Genomic DNA, 23,828 nt, shown 5'->3' on the forward strand with positions numbered 1-23,828 from the left:
CCACGAAATCTGACTCCTTCTTCAATGTCGAGGTCTCTTTCAGATTTTGTGTCCAAGAACGGTTGCACCGATCCTTGGAGATTTTATAACCCTTGTACCAAAAAATATTCCTTCTTTTCTCAGATGCATCAATCTTTCTCTCGGATTGATTATTATTTTATTGATGCTAAACTAATTCCCAAAGTACTGTCTGTTGATTATCATCCTATTGTGATCTCCGACCACGCTCCTCTTTCTTTGGATATTCAGTTCTCTTCACAGCCACGCTACTCAACATCTTGGAGGTTCAATACATTACTTCTCTCAGATGATAAGTTCACCAATTTTATTACAACTAAAATTGATGATTACATCTCTATAAATCAAAATGATATGGAACCAATTTCATCTTCACTGCTGTGGGAATCATTAAAAGCATATTTGCGGGGACAAATTATCTCCTTCTCTGCTCACTTGAATAAGTCCCGGAAAGCCAAATTACAAGAACTCTCTATTAAGATCACAAAATTGGACCAACAACTTGCTACTTGCCCCTCTCCCAGTTTTCTTAAGCAACGTGTCGATTTACAGACTGAATTTGATCTCCTTACCACTAATGACGCAGAGCGACTTCTCTTACGATCACGCTCCGTATATTATGAACATGGAGACAAGGCAAGTCGGCTCATGGCTCATCAGCTACGTCGCCAGGCAGCCTCACGTATGATCCTTCAGATAAAAGATTCATCAGGCTCATTGCATCAGGATCCCACCGCCATTAATTCTGTCTTTCACTCATTTTATTCCTCTTTATATACGTCTGAATCTCCATCTGGCTCCACTGAATTGAATTCATTCTTAGATAGCCTCAACTTTCCTGTTATAGGCTCCGATGCTGCTAAAAATCTTGACTCGCCATTAACGGTAGAAGAAATTAATCTCGCTGTGAGAAGTATGCAAAATAACAAAGCTCCTGGCCCTGATGGATTTCCAGTGGAATTTTTTAAGAAATTTCAGGATAAATTGTCCCCTTTATTGCATGCTGTTTATAAGGAATCACTGGAACATGGCACTCTCCCTCCCACTTTAAGGCAAGCCTCCATAAGTCTCCTCTTAAAAAAAGATAAGGATCCAACTCTCTGCGGCTCATACAGACCTCTTTCGTTAATAAATGTAGATGCTAAGATCCTTGCTAAAGCCTTGGCTTTTCGCTTGGAGAACATTGTGCCAACTATTGTCTCAAATGAACAGACAGGATTTGTTAAGGGGCGACAGTTATTCTTTAATGTGCGGACACTTTTAAATATTATTCACTCTAAAACTATCACCACAACACCTGAAGTCGTAATCTCAGTCGATGCTGAAAAGGCATTTGATAGGATTGAATGGGACTATTTATTTACTGTACTGAAGAAGTTTGGGCTGGGGAATGGGTTCATTTCTTTGATTCGTCTCCTTTACACGTCTCCACAAGCAAGCGTTTCCACTAATGGCATTCAGTCCAATTTTTTTACTCTAGCCCGTGGCACCAGACAGGGGTGTCCCCTCTCTCCCCTATTATTCGCACTAGCTATAGAGCCCCTGTCAATCTTTCTGAGGTCCTCCCCCACTTTTACTGGGATCTCCCGATTGGGAACAGAATATAAGCTGTCACTTTACGCTGATGACTTACTGTTATATGTCTCGGATCCTGTCCTCTCCATTCCTTCAATTTTATCTGCTTTCCAGAGATTCGGGTCTTTCTCAGGCTATAAAGTGAACGTATCTAAAAGTGAATGCTATCCCATTAATGACTCAGCAACACAGCTCGTACAGTCAGATATCCCTTTTAAGATTAGTCCTTCCGGCTTTAGGTATCTTGGGATCAACGTAACCAGAACGTTAAGCTCTCTTTTTTCTGCTAATCTCTCACCTTTAATGTCTACAATTAAATCTGACCTCCATAGATGGAAAAGCTTACCTCTTTCATTAATTGGAAGAATTAACGCAGTTAAAATGAATATTTTGCCCAAATTTCTATTTCTGTTCCATTGTCTTCCACTTTTCTTACCAAAACACTTTTTTAAAATAATTGATCAAACTATTTCTGACTTCTTATGGTGTGGGAAGGCTCCTAGAATCCGCAAATCCACACTTCAGAGATGTAAATTCAATGGCGGACTGGCACTTCCCAATTTCCAACTGTATTATTGGGCAGCACATATTCAAAAAATTTCATTTTGGTTCAAATCGGTGAATATGCCATGGTGTAAATTGGAGGCACAGTCATGCATTTCATCCTCTTTACCTGCTCTACTTACCTCATCTATTCCATCCAACCTCTCTGTCTTTACAAATAATCAAGTGGTTCACTCCACACTTAAAATTTGGTATCAATTTAGGAAACACTTCAAATTTAAGTCAGCATCTACTTTAGCTCCATTACTGAACAATCATTTATTTCGACCTCCGCTTACAGATTCAACCTTTCTCATATGGCATAATAAGGGCCTGAAAAGTTTTGGAGATCTTTACAAGGATGGTATCTTTCGCAGCTTTGCAGATCTCTCAGGTGAATTTAATCTCCCGCCTTCTCATCTCTTTCGATACTTTCAGATTAGACACTGCGCTAAAGCTTTGTTTCCAGTTTTTCCATCCTCTCCGCCGACTCTACAGTGGGAGGTGCTTTTAAACCATGATCCACTTCAAAAATCACTGATCTCTAAGGTTTACGATGACCTTCTGTCTTACGATCTCTCTCCAGTTATTAAAGTTAGGGCTGCCTGGGAAGATGAACTGGATCTAAATTTGGAGGATGACTGGTGGGACGCTGCTCTTAAAAAAATTTACACAAGTTCATCCTGCGCTCGTCTTACACTTATACAGTTTAAAGTACTGTTTAGAGTCCACTTTTCTAAAGCTCGACTCTCACAGATCTATCCCAGTGTCACTGACGAATGCGACAAATGTCATGCCTCGTCCTGCAATTTAACCCATATGTTTTACTCTTGCCCACTACTTTCTCGCTTTTGGTCGAATTATTTTGACACCATGTCAAAAATACTCTCGGTGAATATAAAAGTCTCCCCCCATGTTGCCATATTCGGGCTCCCAGAGGACCATGGCCGGTTTACTTCAAACCAAAAAGACATTTTGGCTTTTACTTCCTTACTGGCAAGACGCCACCTTCTTCTCCACTGGAAGTCGACTAAGGCTCCTTCTAGTACCCAGTGGCTCAACGACACCATGTTTTTTCTGAAGCTGGAAAAGATTAAATATTCACTGAAGGGTAGTTGCAACAAATTTTATAATAAGTGGCTTCCCTTTCTTACATTCTTCCACTCTCTCCAGTCCCTGCCTCCTGATTGACGGATCCCCCCCCTCCCTCTCTTCTCTCATTCCTTTCTTTCTTCCTCCTTTTTATTTATCTTTTTACTTTTCTTTTGTTTTTGGGTTTTTTTTTTTTTTTTTTTTTTTTCCCCTTTTTATTCATCTATTTTTTTAATTCATACTCTTTAGCTTAAATACTTAAATATTACTTGTATATAAGAATATAATAATTTTCGTGTATTTGTCATTGTTTTGTGTGGATTTTTTTGTTCTGTTCTTAATTCCAAAAAAAAAAAAAAAAAAGGAGGTAGACTGTATATCTTTTTTTTGTTTATTCCTGTTCAACTGTGCCTTACCCCCTAATAAAAATATCAAAACAAAAAAAAAAGCGTCGCGACTTGTAACTTCTCTCACTCTCATTTTTTAACTTGGTATCAAACACAAGCCACAGACCCAGCAGCACATCTATCATCTCCTCCAGGTTCTACATCTTTAGTGTTGTTGTCTTCTTCATTTAGATCACACAATCAAATACGTCACAGCAGCTTCACTCCAACCTCCTACTTCTGATCCAGGTGAATTGTTATGGAAAAGAAACCAGGCCGAGTTGAGTTGAGTCGAGCTGTGATGAGTAGATCTGAGTAGGTACTAGTGGAAAAGCGCCATAACTGTAATGTTTGTACCAGAATTTCACGCAGCAGCCCAGAGCGGCTCCCCTGCTTTCTCTCACAGACTTGACTCCGACACGGAGCTCATGGCTCCCGAGCTGTGGTCTTCACAGCTCCCACTTTAGCACAGCGTGCCACCAGCCAAAGGCCGGCCTCCTCCTTCACTGCCTGGTTGCCAGGAAACAGCAAGGACAGTCTGTCTGGCCACAGCGCTGCGAAGGAGCGACCCGCAAACGTTCCAAAGCCCTGACGAGCCGAGCGAGGGACGCGTGCACGCCCCCGACGCTGCGGTAGCGGCGCTGCATTCCCTCATCCTCACGGAGACAGGGAGAGAAGGAGAGCCCCGGTCCTCACCAGGACCAGCAACGGAGCGGAACGATCTAGCTGTTCACCAAACCCAGAGGAGCGCTGGCCTGGCAGGGACTAAACCATCGCGGCCAGTGCTTGCCAAGCCGTCCACATAAGAGGCTGTTGTGTGTGGGCAGAGAAAGTTAACGCTTTAACTGGTTTCCCATCGTGAGCCACAACTGGCTTTATTTTCTACAGCTGCTGAAGTGTGTTTGTTCATTTTTAGCTATCTGTTATTGCATCCACGCTGCTGGATCTCAAGTTGAATGACCAGAGTGCACGTGTGAAGTTGACTTCACATTGGTGCGTTTCTGTGTAGGAACGGTCAGAGCAGCTTAGTTTTCTGGTAGTGAGAGTTATTCTAGTGTTTTTGGGCTTCATTCTCTTCTCCTCTCTCTCTGATTCTTTGCTACTAACCCACACACACACGTCCACTCTCATCTCCACCATCAGGCCTCTCATTTCCTGTGTTCTTGCCGAGTGTCGACTTGAACACGTGATTTGGGCCATTTTTACCATTCACACAAACATACGTGTAATTTAGATGTCGGAACTGTGTCTTTATTCAAGTGTTTTACAGTCTTTAATACCTGTGAGAATAAATTCAGATTAATTTGAATGCGAGAGGTTGTTTGCTGTTATTTTACACATACAGGACTGTCTCAGAAAATTTGAATATTGTGATAAAGTTCTTTATTTTCTGTAATGCAATTAAAAAAACAAAAAAGTGTCATACATCCTGGATTCATTACAAATCAACTCAAATATTGCAAGCCTTTTATTATTTTAATATAGCTGATTATGGCTTACAATTTAAGATTCCCAGAATATTCTAATTTTTTGAGATAGGATATTTGAGTTTTCTTAAGCTGTAAGCCATAATCAGCAATATTAAAATAATAAAAGGCTTGCAATATTTCAGTTGATTTGTAATGAATCCAGAATGTATGACTTTTTTGTTTTTGTAATTGCATTACAGAAAATCACAATATTCTAATTTTCTGAGACAGTCCTGTATTTGTAACAATTGCTGGTTGCAAAGGCCTGTGCTAGGGGAGTTTTTACCTGCCATTGTTTATGTAATAATTGCTCGGGGGTTTATGTTCTGGGTCTCTGGAAAGATCCTAGAGAAAACTTCTGTTGTAATAGACGCTATATAAATAAAATTGAATTGAAAATTGAATTGAATTCAATTGAATTGAATTGCTCGGACTCCTTCCTTCTCTGCTACTCTATAGCGCCACCCCTGGTGACAGGCTGGCACGTATAGAATAACAGTTATTTTGAGACTGATTGTGATGTTTAGTTCATTCCTGAAATTCAGTTGGTGCCTCGTTTGATTCATTCATTTTGATAACATATTTACATAATTAATAACAGTCATCGGACAATTATTAATAACTATTTAATAACTTAACAATCACTCCCTTTTGTTGCAAAACAATAGAAATCTAAAGTTTCTGTATAAAGCGGAGCATGGTGATGGAATTTGATGATCTGGGTCTGGTTTGCACACACACAGAACCTTCTGTGTATCTTGCAGTCATCTAGTCAGCCATGAAATCATCTGAATTCTGGTATTCTGGAGTTGAATTTGGGATGGCTGAAGCTTAGATGAAACTGGGCCATTCAACTCGCACATAATCAAGTCAATGAGAGGAGGAACTAAACGCCAAATAGGAATCTGGACCCAATGGTCAGAGCTCAACCAGATCTTCAACTGAAATGCTGTGACGGACCTTAAGAGCCTAAACTGATGCCACAAAGCTCAAACTGAAGCAGCCATGTAGATAAGAGCTGGCTACGGAGTGATGACGTCGAGTTATAGCCCTAATGACGGTTTCAGCTTATTTCTTTGTCCATTGTGTTGTTATTAATCTGAGACTGCAGTTAACCAAATGTAAGACTTTGTAAACACCAGATATTTGAAAAATTGTGTACTTTCTTTTGAAAAATAAGAGTATTTCTACCTTTACATTGTAATTATTGATGCGATGTTCTTGGGCACGTTCTCACTTTTCTTTCAATTCCTTTGCCTAATAAAGTATATTTTTCCATTGTGTTTTCTACACGGATCATTTGGGCGTGGCTGGTTTACAATGTTGCAACACGAACCTTAAGGTAGTTGAGGTGATAGTCCAGCAGTACGGTTGCATTGGAGATGCTTTCTTTAGTCCCCACAAAGACAAATGGCACCATTCCCTGTAACACAAGTGCAGAATAAAGACAGTTTCAGTTCAGGGGTTAAGATTGATCAGATCATGCTGATCAATGTCCTGATTTATTTTCATTGCTGCAGAAACAGCCCAGATTCTTTCCCCCGGACCTCGTCTGTTGTCGATGATGCCGCTGCCGCCGCCGCCGCTGCAGCTGCAGCTGAAGCTGAGTTCTTTTTGTCGTTCTCAGGCTCGATCCGGACCCTCACAACGCCAGATTTATCAACCACCTCCTGGATCAGTTTCCCACTCTTGCCAATCACCTTCCCTAGAGGCAAAAACACCATCCATCACAGTCTGCTGAAACTTTTAATGCATGTTATTACATGAATAAATAGCGTTGCCTCAATGTCCTCACCGACTAAGTTCCTGGGAACTTTGATGACATCTTCAGAAAACTCCAAGAAACTCCTGGCTAAACGGACAGCATCCTGATCCTTATAGGAACAACAAAAACACAGTGGAAACTCTTTTGCTGAATTCCTTTTTGAATTAAAATATATTTAAATTCCCATATAATGCACTTCTGATTCCTATTCAGACTGCCCCCCCTCCCCCAGACTAATCCACTAGATCAGTGGTCCCCAACCTTTTCTGAACCGCGGACCAGTTTAATAATTTGATTTTCACGGCCCAATCTAAAAGGTATAGCTGATAAAAACTAAATAAAATGACAAGATCAACATTAAAAACTGTGGTATTTTCTCTATAGTAATAATAATGAACTTTCTTTTTGAAAAAATAAAATAATGGAAATTGTAAATGACCTTTAATATGAGTATTTCTATAAATGTGTTTTTATGTTTGTTTTCTCATTAACGTTATTTAAAGCCAGGCTTCTATTTTATTTGTTATATATTAAGGAGACCGATATTTAGTGCTTTTATTTTGAAGGCGTCTCACCGAGACCTTGTAAACATCCGGCGCTTCGGACTTTAACGTTAAAAGTTACTGACCGAGCGAGCAGCTGTTTCGGTCTGTATTTAAGTTAAATGAAACTTATATGAATGTATAAAAGACTATCTCCTTCATAGCTCTTACGGTGTGCTTACCAGTGTATTTACATCCAAGGAATAAAAACATTGTGAACCATCAGTTTGAGATTCAACCATCATCAGTCGGGGCTACAGAAATTATTTTTTCTCTCTGTGCGGCCCGGTACCAAATGACCCACGGCCCGGGGGTTGGGGACCACTGCACTACATGCCCTCGGTATATCACAGTTAAAGCCAATTTTAAACTTTTTGAAAGTGGACAAGAGCATAATGTGGGAGCTTGAATGTCGGTACAAGCGTGCCGGGTCATGTGTAGCAGTTAAGGCAACTTACCTCCCCGTATATGTGGAAGGTGCACGTCTCCTCATCCAGATCGATGTTAGTGACACCGGGAACTTTACGTGCTTGCTGAATGTTGGCGCCGTGAGTTCCGATGGCCAGACCCATCAAGTCGTCCCGGACCGCAAACTGCTCGTGAAACCGTGATGCCAGTTGTCTGGAACTCTAGAAACCAAAAATAACAGAGAAGTGACATGATTCAAAAAGATGTGGAGGAAAAAATAAAGAGAGCGAGTAGAAACTATTGCTGCCAAATGTGCAGTAATACAGGCACACAAAAGATTTAGTTTTTTACTAGTCTTATTTCATTTCTCTCTGCATGTAAATACCTCCAGCTGTCTGCTGGCCTCTTCGTTTCGCAGGATGAGTGACAGTTTGGTGCGAAGGCTCCTGAAGTGCATGTCACTCATCATACTGGCCCGCTTCGTCGTGACCTCATTCACTGACTGCAAGAGCAATTAAATCCAATTTCACTCTTCTGCATGTTACATCAAGGGATATACACAAAATGATGCAGTATTTTAGGCTCGACACCGGTGCTACAACACTAAATATGATGATGATTACAGCAATCTTCATTAAAGAAGAGAAGAACAGCGTGACGAACCAGGATGATGAGCTGCTTTTTCTCCGAGTCGTAGGTGACACTGAACGCTCCGATGGCTTTTTTAAAGTCTTTGTGGGCCGACTCCTTGGAGCACCTGGTAGCACACAGATTACACATGAGCTCACGAGTCAACGCAAGCTGTTACAGCCAACAAGAGGCTTCCTCTATCCTTAATACTTTCACTTAATATATATATATACTAATATATATAAGTATATTGATCACTTGTGGACTTCTGTACACAAACCTGACATTTATTACAATTTCTAACACATTTGAGCTTGAGGTGCATTGGCACTAGTCATATCAACACAAATAAATGTATGGATCACCATATCTTTTGCAAAATAGTACTCAAAAGCCCCGTGTTTGTCAGTATTAAAGGTGTGTGTGATGAGTACGGGTGCAGGAAACTTACATCTGCCGTAGATCATCAGGAACATCCAGTCTGATCTTAATGAAGGTGTGTTTGGTGGCTGGTTTACTCGGGTTGATGGGCCGTAACCGTTCCAGTGTCACGATCTCGTTTAACGTTGCGTCACATGCTGCATACTCTATTACATAAAACTAGAAAAACAGAAAAGATAATTGTCAACTCATCCTAAAATAGAATGTGATGGTAAAGTAGCAGCCTAATTACAGTGGCAAGAAGCAGCATGGGGGAAAACTTCTAAACTGTTCCCTCCGTTCATGCTCCCGGCCACACAGATCTCAAAAAGCTTCCATGTTCCACCTTCGTTATGCATCTTAATAGCGCTCCTTCTCACTTCTCATCATGCCAAAAACAATGAAAGCCCCCCCCTCATCTGCCTTTCTCTAGCAGTCAGGTGAAGTGGGAGCTGGAGAGACTGAACCACAACAGTTCCTGAGGGAGTTGTGGAAAACATTCTGTCTTTCTCCAGCAATTGTAGAAAAAAAAAAATATGAAAAAAAAATCTGTCATTAACCACTACAGAGCAGTTGCCGTACCTGGAAATGATTGCGTTGGCCCATCTAAAAAAACAAACAAGCACCTTTTCTGACCCATTGCAGTTTCCTTGTAGTCACAGAGCTGGAGTTGAAGTTGCAATCATGCACCTGCTTAACCCTTGTGCTGTCTTTGGGTCAAAATGACCCAATTCTTCTATCCTTCTTTCCTCCTGCCATGCTCTCCTTCCTTTTTCCTTTCCTCGTTTCCTCCTTTTTTACCCTCCTTTACTCCTTTTTCTTCCTACCTCCCTTCCGTCATTCGTTCCTTTATTACCTTCTTTACTTTTCCTTCCTTCTTTCCTTATTTTATCCATTTCTTCCCTCTTCCCTCCCTCCCTTCTTTCTTTCCTTTTCTCCCTTCCTTCCATCTTTTCTCCCTTCTTTCCTCCCTTCCATCTTTTCGCCCTTCCTTACTTCCTTCTTTCCTTCCTTCCATCTTTTCTCCCTTCCTCCCTTCCATCTTTTCTCCCTTCCTTACTCCCTTTCCTACTTCCTTCCTTCTTTTCTCCTTTCTTCCTTCCTTCCTTCTTTCCTTCCTTCCATCTTTTCTCCCTTCGTTACTCCCTTTCCTACTTCCTTCCTTCCTTCCTTCCTTCCTTCTTTTCTCCTTTCTTCCTTATTTCCTTCATTCCTTCTTTTCTCCCTTCACCCTCCCTTGACCCAAAGACAGCACAAGGGTTAAGGCGGCTACTGTCAACTGGGCAAAGCCAGTAGCGACGTTAGATCCTGCACTGCTATGAGAGAGTCTCCAGGAAACACAGGTAGATCCCTCCACAATCATTACTGACTTCCGGACAAACAGATAACAGATTGTGTGTCTGAGCAGGTATCACCAGCACAGGGGCGCCGCAGAACAATCAGAGCTTTGTCGTCTCCAACAAATACTCAGATGACTCTTATTTTAAGTCTCCCTCAGAGAATTGCCCACTATAAGCAAACCAGAAGCCTCTTTGATTAAAGATGTGATTTTAGAAGATGTGATCTTCTATTTGATTTCTTGCTTGTGTTGTCCTCTCAGATGTAAGTCGCTTTGGATAAAAGTGTCTGCTAAATGACAGTAGTAGTAAAATGACAGTAGTAAAGAGACTTTATATACACAAAACAAACTGCCTCACAAGATATAATACCACCTGCGATACGACTCATCTTGCATTGAAACAACAAGCCGCGGTGGCAGTGGTCATTTTTGAAAGAAACGTGGAACTTAACATGTCTAAGGAGGTCATGACTGATGAGTTAGTGATAGTCTCTGCAACCTGTATTGCTTGTGTTCCCAGTAAGATGACATTTTTACTTCAAACATTCCACTTACACATAGGGCTGTGCGATTAATCGATTTTAAATCTAAATCGGATTTATTAATCAAGACAATGTTAAAAAAAGGAAAATCGGAAAATGGATTTTCCTTTTTTGCAGCTGGCTGCATTACAGACAGAGCTCGTCTAGTCATCTTTGTTTGGTCAAGAAAATTGTAAATGTTGTCACTTTACTAAACTCAAGGAGGATTTACAGTATCTTTCAATTGCACTTCATTCCCAATAGGGAAATCTGTTTGCTATTTTTCTTTAAAAATATTTGAAACAATTTATTCCATTGTTTTTTGTAGTTTTACCAAAAAAAATCGAAATCGAAAATCGGGTTTTCAGAGAAAAAAAATTGGGATTTTATTTTTGTCCAAAATCGCCCAGCCCTACTTACACCTACCCAATACCTACAGGCAGAATAACGGTCTCTAAACGAAGATAGTGTAGTAGCTATTCTGGCTAGAAGTGGACATCTAGCCCAGACGACCTCAAAAAGGCACAACACTGAATCCTGAATGAGCTAAAGAAGACCCCACAAGAAAGTGCTAAAGCTCTGCCATCCTCAGTGGAAGTAGCCACTAACATCTTTGTTGACGAGTCTACCATACGGAGGTCTCTGACCACCTGAGGAGTCTATGGGAAAACATCCCGCAGGACGCTCTCCATCAAGCTCTGCTGAACATCTGAAGTTTGCTGGAAACAAACCCTGGCAATCTCTACTAAACACTAACATTAAACCCTAAAGGGAAAATTTGAGTTCAAATTAAGTCAAATTCGAATAAACAGGAAGTGAAATTTTGCTGGAGAGTGGCGTAGCTGGAATAATCAGTCAGCATGAATCAACTTAAGCACTTTGTTAGTGGTCTGGCAGCAACTAGAGTGATGCAATAACATGCAGCATCAGCAGATAACGCAGGTGAATTCCCCTTAGTGGATCCTGGTTGTAAAAACCAGGGAACTAAAGCTAAAATACTTGTCAAAGAGCTGAGACACATTTGGCAGATTAGTCTGAATTCATAATGTAATTCTTGCATTTAGTGGATATCTTGATCAGAGATGTGAACTCTGAGTTCGGAGGACAATTTCCTTATGTTGTACACGCAGGCAGAACATCTGCACTGAGCTGATAAAAGTGACTTCCACTGGTGTTTTGCATGTTTATGAGGACGGGTGAGACCTGGCTGTAATCAGAAATATTGTAATAAATGGAAAACGTAGTCAAACTAAGTCAGGCCAGTTGTGTAAACGCTGCTTGGTAATGTTTCTGAATGACAGATGATTCTCAGCCACCATTTAAGTTGAACAGAAACTTACTTCTCCTTTGACCATGCGAACCTTCGCCATCCACCATCCACACGGCTCCTTCTCATTGGCCCTGGAGTAAACCTGACAAAACACAAGCACACGCTCAGCACATTTGGCTAAAGTTTCCACTCATTTTAAATTTGACAAATATTTAACCCCCATCCTAACCATGTCCACTTTTCAGATTCCTGAGTGAAAATTACACATTTAAAATGAGTTAATCTCAGCAAAGCAATGTCCAGCTTGCTATGAATTCACATATTTTTGCAACTTAAATACTGTAGAAATCAATTTTACAACATAAGCTCACATCAGAGAGTTTTTAGAAAGGTTTTTTGAAGAAGAATGTTTACATTTTTAGACCTTTGAGCTTTTTCCAGGTACCAAATTATATAACTTGTTTTATTCATTCTATGTCACTAAATGCATGAATTACTTTGCAAATATTACTGGTTTGGGTTTGTTTGCATCAAGTGACCTCTTCTCCTTTACAGACCAAAGAATCAATGGGCAGGTCACAAATCCACATCCCATTAGACATTAACAATCAGACGGATCAGCTTGGCTGTTTTCTGGGATGTCCACTTTGTGTTAACTTCAATTCATAACAGAAACAGAGAGATTTGACACAGAGACTTCGGACTATATGAATCAAAGGGAGTGTTTAACTGCAATGTGATATATGATGATGAAGCACCAAAGGTGAGACTAAATTCAGGGTGGGCTGTACAAATTACGGTTGATTTTCTCTTTTCATATGGATGTTCTTGGCTCCTGGTTCAGTGAGTTTTTGTTGCAGAGTGGTTATTCCTGCACTGTTGCAGTTTGTAAGGTCATAGCTTTAAAGCAATAATGACTAGTGTTCATAGCATTTAGCAGATGACCACAAATTCAGATTTTTCTGTCACACGGCAAATTCTTATCTTTTTACAGTGTGTTCACTTTGCAACTTGGTGGTAGAATGTTTACAGGTTTAAACCTGAACTTGTACAGTATACTGCAATATACACATGCAGCAATTCATCACCCTTTGTATGATTAAGAATAACTTGAATAATATCCACTCTGCCCTCAGTGCAGGAGTGCTCATTAGTAACACGGAATCCAGCACAAGACACTGTGTTGACAAGTCGAACCCCAATTAGAAGTGCTAGCCGTTCATATCAAGATGTGTTTCTTTTAATGAAACTATTTTAAAACTGGTCTTTCAAAAGCTGTTTGAAATCAAGGCAGTAGATAATTTGCTTGTATGGCCAACTTAAAATCACAATATTAAACCATTAATGTTAACTGAACATAAAAAATGCAAAATGCTTAAAAAGAAACATATCTTTATTGATTTAATTTTGAGTAAGTTTTGCTAAGAAAGCAAAAATAAAAGTCCAAAAACAAAGCAGTAAAATAAATAGTGCCGTTCATTTATTTTATTTCACTTTCCTCTGAACAAGTGAGGTCCATATTTATTGAAAATCAATGTGAAGAAAATCACCTGAACCAAAAAGCTGAAACTTTTTGTGTCCGCGCGTATTTAATTCACACTCTTCCCTTGAGCTCCAAATATGACTTAACTTTCTGAATCAATCATGTTTGGTGGTGATACTGATTTTTGGAAAATATTTAATGATTCTCACCTCGACCTCATCACTTTCATTGATCTCCTTGGAGAAGCCTGTTGGAGGAGGGAAACGCACGTCCTGGAAGGGGATCTGCCGATCTGGCTGCCAGCTGGGACGGACACAACATGCAATAGAAAAAAATAAAAAAAATACACTTTTAATGTGTTTCTAATCCTCAGACAAAGATCTCACATAGAGGCATGTTATTGTTTAGTCTGTACATTACTTACTTGTTTTCAAATGCAACAGTGACTGAACCCTCATGAACATCCTTCACAAATGCCTGCAAGAACCACAGAAGTGAATTAAGTTTTGACATAATGCACAAAGTAATTTAAATATGTGACTTCTATTCATCTATAGTCAACAAAATAATCTAATCCGTTTAAAAGAAAAAACTTTTAAACAGATGATATTTCTAAATTAGCATTTTAAAAGCTTACAAGGAAGAAAGAGTCAGATACAACTCGTCCAACCCATCAAGACCTCGGCTGTGTTTCCTTTAAATAAATAAACAAAACAACTTCCAAAAACTGGAGGCTCTCTTGAAAGCTTAGCTGTCCACTAAAACCTTTCCTTTCTAAGCCAGCTAGCCTCTAAATTAAAATAAATTCAATCTGAATTACTAATAATGAACATGTGTGTTGTTTTTGGTGTTTTTTTATATAGCTTATAAAGTTTAACTGTCTGTCTTGCCAGCCCTATATACTGTACCCACTAACGATCTCACTGAACATATTGAAAATGCAAGTCCATAGCAACACAATTAGAAGAAGTGGAAATAAATACAGTTTTGTTTGGAAGGGCCTCTTTTCTCTAAGAAGCGTATGGATCAGATGAAACTAGAGTGGATTTGTTTTCAGCAGAAACTCCTCATGCCGACTATCAAGCACCACGGTGATGGGGTGAGGGTTTTAGGTTTGCAGCCACAGGACCTTTGCATCTTCAGTCACCAAGTCAAGCATGACCACCTCTATATACGGGACAGCCTGCAGGTGAGTGAGAGCCATCTGTCCCACAGCTCATCTTTATGTGTGCTTCATTGACAACAAGCCTTTCTGCAGAATGACAGCAATGCGCTAGAGTGTGTGTGTGTATGTGTGTGTACGTACATACATACATATGCAGGCTGTTACAAACTACAATGATATCAAACAAAAATGTCTGTATTTATGTCCTTAATATTAATGATAAAATTATTTTAATTAATCATCTTTTTCAGCAGTACCACACCCATCCTCAAGACAAGGCAGCATCTGCTCTGCTGATGTTGCAAAGAAATTACATTTTTATATAGCAATAATAATACATCATATTTAATTTTGAGGAGTACGTTGGGTTTTTTTTCCTACATGTTACTGAAGTCACCACTACTGCACTTTATTTGCTGGACAGTTTGCACTCTCATTTTAATGTTTATTTTGTGATTGCTGTTATTTGTGTGTTATTTGTGGATGTGTGCTGCTGCCTTCCTTGGCCAGGTCAACCTTGTGAAAGAGGTCTTGATCTCAATGGGTCTTTTATCTAGTTAAATAAAGATGAAATAAAAAAAAAAACACTAAAGCTTGCTGACAACTTGCAGGGAGGAATGTGTGGAGTTCAGATGAATTACAACCCTGAATGTTTCATACTCATACATTCAAGCAAAAATCAAAATTACAAAAGTGGAAATTATTTTTCATACCTTCCTTCTATTTGAAATTTAAATCTTTTCCAACTGTGTTTAAGGCATGAAAATCCACAAAAATGAATTAAAACATAAAACAGGAGCAAGAGTCTTTATTCCATAGAGGAATGTTATATTTTTTACCTTGGGTACTTGTTTTCTACTGTTACTGTATGTCTCTGTACTGTTTATCTGGGTAAATAAAGTAATGACATATGCACAGCTGATGTTAAAGTAAATCTAATCAGAGCCTACTGTACACCTCTTTACACAGCTCACCTTTGGTGTAATTATACCACCAAAGCCAAGCTAAAGAAGTTGCAGGTAGCATATAATGATGAGTTCAGGATCCTCCTTAAGCTTCCAAGATGGACAAGTGCAAGCACTTTATTTGTTAATTGTTGTGTCCCCACCTTCCATGCTCTGCTGAGGAATTTTATGTTTAAATGTATGTGTCAACTCAATGAGTCAGAAAATTGTCTAATAACTGCACTCACTAACATCAAACGGAGTGATACAAGGTATACACATCTGGACTATGGAAACATTGGAACAGATGTTTGCATGTATTTTAATGTGTGACCTGTAATTTTTATGTATTTTATTTGGAACCTTTTGAGTCTGTAATAAAGTATTAATTCATTCATAATGAAACGGTGATGCCACACTTGCAAACCCAGATAGAGCCATTAGGACCTGAACCTGAGTCTGCGGCTGAAGGAACTCTGTATGTGTATGAGTTTACTCGTGGGTTCAGCCCCCACGGACCAGCATCCTCCGCGGACGGGGGTTGCTTTTTATTATTCTACCTCTTTTCTTATCATTTCATTTCATTTATTTGGTATTTAAGCATACTCTTAAATTAAATACTCTGAAAACGGTGAATGAGATGTGTACCTGCTGTACTCTACAGCCCTTAGTTTTCAGCAACTTGTGCTTTTTATTATTTTCCCTTCTTTTCTCATAATTTTATCTCATTGTATTTGTTATTTACTGATTAATTGTGTCTTGCCGCTTTTAATGTTGATGTAAAGCACTTTGAATTACCTTGTGTTGAATTGTGCTATATAAATAAACTTGCCTTGCCTTGACAAATAAAGTAATGAAACGGTGATGCCACACTAAATATTAATAGTGTTATTAGAAATATGTCCATAACAAAGAGTCCTCAGGTATTATACCAGGAGGATGTTACAGCTCTGACTATAAATATCACCAGACCTGCAGCTGGAGGATATTCTGCTGCCAAATGTGAATTCTAATGCTGATAAAAGGACTGTTGTGTACAGGGCCATGAGTGGAATTCATTTCCCAAACACATCACACAAACAAACAGCATAAGAATATTCAAATTATTAGTCAAGCAACATCTTTTGAATCAGTATAAGTAAAATTATAGAACATTGAAAAAGAGATCACTTAAACAAGCAGCTTGCTGGGACTGATTGTCTGACATGCTGGAAATTGAAACATAGTTGGAGTAGTTATGACTGTTGTTGAATGCATTTCTTTTTCTTTTTTTCTGTATTAGATCAGTTGTGAAGTTCTAGACTACAAATGAAATGAAAGTGTGGACTGCTTTTCAGGCTTTTTGACGACCTCAGATGAACTCTTAACTGTGCAGTGTTTTTGTTTTGGTTTGTGTTATATTCCCATTTCAATGTCTTCATTTTGTGGAATGTGTGCTTTTTTTTGCAAAGTATTTTTAATTTGATATTCTTTTTATCTAGTGGAAATGTATTTGGTTTGCTTTTATTATGTTATGTTTAGTACTGTATTATTTTAAATTGTTGGCGGACCCCAGGAAGAATAGCTGCAGTCATGCTGTAGCTAATGGGGATCCTAATTAAACAATTAAACTTCCAAACCCAGATAGAGCTATTAGGACATGGACCTCAGTCTAAGGCTGAAGGAACTCTGTATCTGTGTGTGTTTGCTCGTGGGTTCAGCCCCCACGGACCAGCATCCTCCTGGACGGGATGCTGGTTCAGAATCAGAATCAGAATCATCTTTATTGGCCAGGTTCGAACATTGTCCAACAAGGAATTTGACTCCAGTAATTTCGCTCTTTAGGCAGTAAATACACAAATAAACAAATGTGGTATTTCTTGACATATATACAGATAAACATCTAAGGTGCAGCAGTTTGAGGTGGAGAAAAAAAGACAGCTCTGAATAAAATAACCTATTTACAATTATACATAACAAATTATACAAAAAGTGAGAGGTGCAGCAGACATGATTATATCTGATATATGAAGTTCTATCCTAAACTAAGTTAAGTTTGGGAGATAAATGGGACAGATGTGTGTACATCTGTACCCCCCCCATACACACACACACACACACACAATATGAGATAAATACAAGACGGGTCAGAAACTACTGTGGTGCTAGTACACACACACACACACACACACACACACACGCACACACACGCGCACGCGCACACGCACACGCGCACACACACACACACACACACACACACACACCCCCGGGTCTGAACCCCCAACGGGGAGGCCGGGCACGCGCACGGAGGCCTGCGCGCCCCCGCGGCTGCTCCTCCAGCAGCTCGGGTGTGAGTGTGTCGGGGGTGTAGGGGGTGTAAGCGGGTCTTACCTTGTAGAAAGCCCCGCTGCCGCCCCGCACCTCCACCACCAGCTCCTCCATGGCCGTTAGCAGCTGCTGCTAGCAGCCCTAGCTGTCGCTGTAGCTGTAGCTGTAGTTGCTCTCCCAACCAACCGACCGCCGGGCTCGCCCCCGCTATGCTGCGCTGCTGCAGGTGCACTAGTCCGGGTGTGCGGGGAGAGATCAGACGGGTGCCCGGGTACCGTGCAGCAGCTAGCTCATGCTACCGTGCTCAGTGCTGCGGCTGCTGGTTCGCTTCCCGACGTGACGTATCCGCGTCGTTCTTCCTCGGCGGCCGCGGCTGCTGCTGACGCGCACGGCGGCCCGCTGCTGCCGTGCGCGGTGACGCCCGGCAGAACCAGAGCAGGACCAGCACAGGAGTCCCCAGTCAGTCCCCAGACCCGGTGTCGTGACAAAAAGTGATTCCTGCCAGAATGTGATTCTGGCCGCGGGAGCGCGCACAGCAGCCGGTTGAGCGATAGCCCTAAAACATCAGATTTTCAGATTATGAAGCTCAAGACTGAGATCAAGTCTACGGGAGAATATTAGGGCCATGGAGTAGAAAAAATATTTGAGAGGGGAAGATGTTTTTTTATTTTGCACTTCGAGAAAAAAGTCGAAATGTCGAGATTAATGTTGAAATACAATTTCAAGAATAAAGTCAAAATTTCGTGGATAAAGTCGAAGTTTAGCCTTTTTTCTCAACATTTCAACTTTATTCACGAAATTTCGACTTTTTTCCTCAACATTTCGACTTTTCTCTCAACATTTCGACTATTTTCTCGAAATTGTACTTCAACTTTATCCTCGACATTTAGACTTTTTTCTCGAAATTGTACTTCAACATTAATCTCAACATTTAGACTTTTTTCTCGAAGTGCACAATGAAAAAAAAATCTTCCTCTAAAATATTATTTTTATTTTTCTCCTGCCTGGCCCCAATATACGACGGAGTATTAGGGCCAAACTAAGACAAAAAAAATTGGAAATTACGAGAATAAAGTCATAATATAATGAGAATAAAGTCGTAAAATTACGAGAATAAAGTCGTATTATGAGAATAAAGTTGTAATATTACGAGAATGAAGTCGTAATATTACGAGAATAAAGTCGTAACATTACGAGAATAAAGTCGTAACATTATGAGAATAAAGTCGTAACATTATGAGAATAAAGTCGTAACATTACGAGAATAAAGTCTTAAAATTACGAGAATAAAGTCGTAATATTACGAGAATAAAGTCGTAACATTACGAGAATAAAGTCGTAACATTACGAGAATAAAGTAGTAACATTACGAGAATAAAGTAGTAACATTATGAGAATAAAGTCGTAATATTATGAGAATATAATTTATGAGAACTCTTCTCCCTGTGTAAAAATGAGGAATATTGAGCATTTTGTGAAGTTATATTTATATATTTATAATATATATAATATTATGACTTTATTCTCGTAATATTACGACTTTATTCTCAAAATATTACGATTTTATTCTCGTAATTTTACGACTTTATTCTCGTAATTTCCTTTTTTTTTTTGTCTTAGTTTGGCCCTAATACTCCGTCGTACCAATACTCTTCCGTACAAGTCATATTTAGGAAGAAACAACTTTGCATTAACTGTATTTGGCCTTCAATCAATTTTTGGCAGGTGAAAATGCCTATTTTGTGTTGTAATGGTCATTTAAAAGAGTTAAACGCAATCCTGTGAGCTCTAGTGTTTATATTATGAAGCTCAAGAATGAGATCATCAAATCATATTTAGGTAGAAACGTTTCATATTTGGCCTTCATCACTTTTTGGCACGACACCTGTCCTGGTTCTGCACAACACCCCCCCTGTTCTGCCAGTTTCTGCTGCTTTGCCAAAAAATGCTACCTAATGGTTTTCTACCTTTGTAGAGCTACAGTTTTACTGTGTTTTACTCCCTAGCCCACTTCCTTTCCCCCCAAGTGGTCCTTGTCGCTTGCCAGGCCGTCATTGTAAATAAGAATGTGTTCTTAATGACCTGCCAAGGCCAATGACTGAATGAATATCAAATAAAACGATAGAATAGTTTTTTTTCTCTTTATCGTATAATGTTCACAAAGTGTAATGCAATTCATGTCATGGGTATGGTATTTTGAAGGATTGTAGCACCATATAATGTAATAATTTCCTGAAAATGTAATAACGCCTGAAAATGTAATAAAATTTGCACTTAACTCAATCGAAAATGTAATAAAATCCAATAATGCAATAATTCACCAATAATGTAATAGAATATCCTGACTGATATTGTAATAACATTTTTATTTACCTTATTATGTTATTGGGAATTTATTACATTTTCAGGTGGGTCTTTTTTTTTTTTTTCAAAACTGATAATACTTGACAAATAATGTAATACATGTTCATTTTCAGTCCAGAGTTCAACATTTTGTGTTTTAAGAATCTTAGAATGTTATATACACTGGATTTGAAACACCAGAATGACTATTGCGTTAAATTGCAGACTTTGAGTACCATGTAATAAATTCCCAATAACATAATAAGGTACATGTAAATAAAAATGTTATTACAATATCTGTCAGGATATTTTATTACATTGTTGGGGAAGTTTGTCAGGGTTTGACATTTCCCCCAGTTTGTGTTTTCTGTTCTGCTCCTCCTGTGTTCCATCTGCCCTGATTGTCTGCACCTGTGTCTCGTTATCCCCTGATATCTGGTCTTTTCTTTCCCTGCTCCCTACGGTCCGTACTGTTTCCTTCCTCCATGTGTCCTGTCAGGTTTTTGCGCTCGTGTTTTTTGTTAATCCTGCTCTGCAGCGTTTTTGGTTCTTGTTTTTTGCTAAATAAATCCTGTTTTTGCAACTCCTGCCTCCTGCTCTCCTGCGTTTGGGTCCTCAACAAACACCAACCGTGACAAAGTTATTACATTATTGGGGTTTATTACATTTTCAGGAAATTATTACATTATAGGGTGCTACAAGGATCAAATACTCAACATCCCATATTATCAATTTTAAATCAATATTTCAGGGGTAGCATATTTTGATAGTCCAGTAACATCCTATCAAATGATGCTCCCGTCACTTAATGCATTCAGGTAAGATACTAATCACCTCACTGCCACTGCAGGATGAATGTCAGCATACTTACACCTCAATTTATGCATTTTAAATCAATATTTCAGGTGTAGCATCATTTGATAGTCCAGTAACATCCCTTCAAATAATGCTCCATCACTTAATGCGTGAACTGAAGGGATGCAAGAAATTATGGGTGTGGGCATAAAACTTTGAAAATCGACTCTGCGCGTGCGCAGAACCACAAAGTAGCAGTTCTCGACGACGACGGGTAGCATAGATTGACAGAACACCGGTGCTGCACAAGAGTCCCCAGTCATCGAGCGGCCAGGGGGAATAAACAGACATCATCCCAGCATCAAGCCGCCCAGTGCCTGTGAGGGGGTTTATCTTTCCACATCTGACTCACTTTACTCTATATCTGTGGAGGTATATTTTTTTCTGAATTATTCAATCAAAGAGAAAAACAGACAGAGAATGAAGAACAGAGAAAGGAGAGACACAGACACAATGGTTAGTTGGTGCACTACAGGGATGACAGTAATTATCAGTTGTTTTAATTATACTATACAGATTATATTCTATTCTATCATATTAAAAATACTTTATTAATCCCTGAAGGGAAATTAATTGTTGCAGTACTCATGATTTAAGTCTCTTCAAAGAGTTATTGTCGAGGTTTATTGTTGTGGGCAGGAAGGATCTCCTGAGCAGAAGCGTCTGTCTGAAGACACTGCCTTGCTGAATCACTGTGTTATGAAGAGGATGCTCAGGGTTGTTGAGGATCTTTCTTCAGTTTATAAAACTGAAGTGCTGGTGATTGGCCCTGATGATGTCCTTCCAGCTATCAGCCAGTTTCTAGTAGTTTTGAGATCTTGGTGTTGTCTTTGACAAAGACATGTCATTAGAACACCACTCCGATCAGCTGATGAGGAACTGTTTTTACCATTTAAGGAATATCTAAGACTAAGAACTAAGAAACTAAGAACAGTGGTTTCCAAAAATGATCTGGAGCTAATTATTCATGCTTTTGTGTCATCTCGTTTGGACGACTGCAACAGTTTGTCTCGTCTTCAGCAAGTCTCTGCAGCAAGGCAAGGCTGAAGGTCAGGGCTCACATCACCCCAATTTTAAAAACTCTTCACTGGCTCCCCGTCCCTTTTCGTTTTAACTTTAAAAGTTTGGTGCTAACTTTTAGAGCTCTGCATGTTCAGCCCCCTCCTACATCCAGGACCTACGACACCCCTATAATCTCAGAGGCTGAGATCATGTGACCAGAGTCTACTCATGGTCCCTCGTACCTGCTTTAAGACGTGAGGAGATCTCTCCTTCCAGGCCGTTGAGGCTCTGGAATGATCTCCAGCCGTCTCTACGTTCTCTGGACTCCATCGATGCTTTTAAGAACAAACTTAAAACCCACCTGTTTCTCCAAGCTTTTAAACATCAGTAGTGAGAGGGTTGTTTTATGACCACCATGTTGATTTTAAGTACTTTTATTTTAGGAGCTTTTATCGGTATTGTCTTGTTTTTATCGTATTCCTACTTTTATTGTAGGGTCTTATTTGTGTTATTGTTTTATTTTTTATGAAGCACCTTTTTGTGAAGCACCTTGTGACATTTCATTGCCTGTGAAAGGTGCTATATAAATAAAATTTACTTACTTACTTACTTACTTACTTACTTACTTACTTACTTACTTACTTACTTACTTACTTACTTACTTACTTACTTACTTACTTACTTACTTACTTACTTACTTACTTACTTACTTACTTTATGAAGTATCCTGCTCCAGAGGCTCCCAGAACAGAGCTAGCTTTCTTCATCCGTTTGTTCAAGTCACCGCCATATTATATCATATCATAAACAGAGAAGCAAAATATATGATTATGCCATTTTGTCCACACTATTTTTGTCATTTTAGCTGTTAACATCATTTTTATGATGGAAATTATTGGACTATTGTTAGGAGTGTTAGACTATTATGTTCCACAAAATAATCAGCAGTTTACCATGAAGATACGGTTTGACTTCACGCCACTGTTTGTATTGCTGGGAACCATCCCACCCCATGTTTTGTCATATTGGAAAAATATTGAGTATTCTAAAAAACTGCTACAGATGTGCCTCTTAAATATTTGAGTGTACTTAAGTCAGTATCAAGAATCAAAGAAGAATAAAGCATGTATTATTGCTCAAAACCTCTTACTTTCTCAACACGCAGCAAAGCTCATCTGCTGCACCCATTAATGGACACACGATCTGCTTAAGAAATACAATTTTGAAGCCAAAGACATGACAAAAAAAGATATTAAACAAGAGAGAATGTTGGAAGCAGAATGGGAACATACAAAGATATGAGCGGAAACAAGGAATTCAAATTATTAAGTCTAACCAAAGCTCTAACAGTGAAATATGAGATAGTACTGAGGGATTTAAAGAGAGAAATAGTACTGGGATTAAGACAGAAATAGCATACAAATGCTGAAGATACAGGATGACAAGAGAAAGGTTAAATAACATAAAGAGCATAAAGTAAGAGAATGGATAAACAGATGGAAAATCTTAAATTCCTGTGCGGGAAACCATCTCTAACACTCATTCGCCCAGTCATTAAATGAATAAACATATGATGGAAACAGATGTGGTACAGAGAAACATTTAATCTCAAAGGTTCTTTGCGTAGAACAATTGAACTAAAAGAATGAGACAGTGCAGGTCGAGGCTTTCCTCAGTAGTTTATCTGAAGCTCTTTTCTGAGATTATAACGACGTCAGTGTCATATGAAATGTAAAGAATAGGACAACTGG

General features: G+C 39.3%; 1 protein-coding gene across 1 annotated transcript in view; it reads right to left on the reverse strand.

The window, feature by feature from the left end:
- The window catches only part of fmr1 (fragile X messenger ribonucleoprotein 1), a 41,369-nt gene extending 23,047 nt beyond the window's left edge, over positions 1-18,322 (reverse strand). Inside the window, exons 1-11 of the mRNA XM_061725887.1 lie at positions 17,941-18,322; positions 13,886-13,938; positions 13,671-13,764; positions 12,049-12,120; positions 8,880-9,028; positions 8,462-8,555; positions 8,184-8,300; positions 7,849-8,019; positions 6,879-6,957; positions 6,631-6,788; positions 6,420-6,506 (exon numbers count right to left, since the gene is read on the reverse strand). Coding sequence (XP_061581871.1) covers positions 6,420-6,506; positions 6,631-6,788; positions 6,879-6,957; positions 7,849-8,019; positions 8,184-8,300; positions 8,462-8,555; positions 8,880-9,028; positions 12,049-12,120; positions 13,671-13,764; positions 13,886-13,938; positions 17,941-17,991 — 1,125 coding nt within the window. The 5' untranslated portion in view covers positions 17,992-18,322. The remainder of the gene's footprint in view (positions 1-6,419; positions 6,507-6,630; positions 6,789-6,878; positions 6,958-7,848; positions 8,020-8,183; positions 8,301-8,461; positions 8,556-8,879; positions 9,029-12,048; positions 12,121-13,670; positions 13,765-13,885; positions 13,939-17,940) is intronic.
- Positions 18,323-23,828: the final 5,506 nt, after the last annotated feature.

The sequence above is a fragment of the Cololabis saira genome, chromosome 7 (genome assembly GCF_033807715.1).
Source record: "Cololabis saira isolate AMF1-May2022 chromosome 7, fColSai1.1, whole genome shotgun sequence".
NCBI lineage: Eukaryota > Metazoa > Chordata > Actinopteri > Beloniformes > Belonidae > Cololabis > Cololabis saira.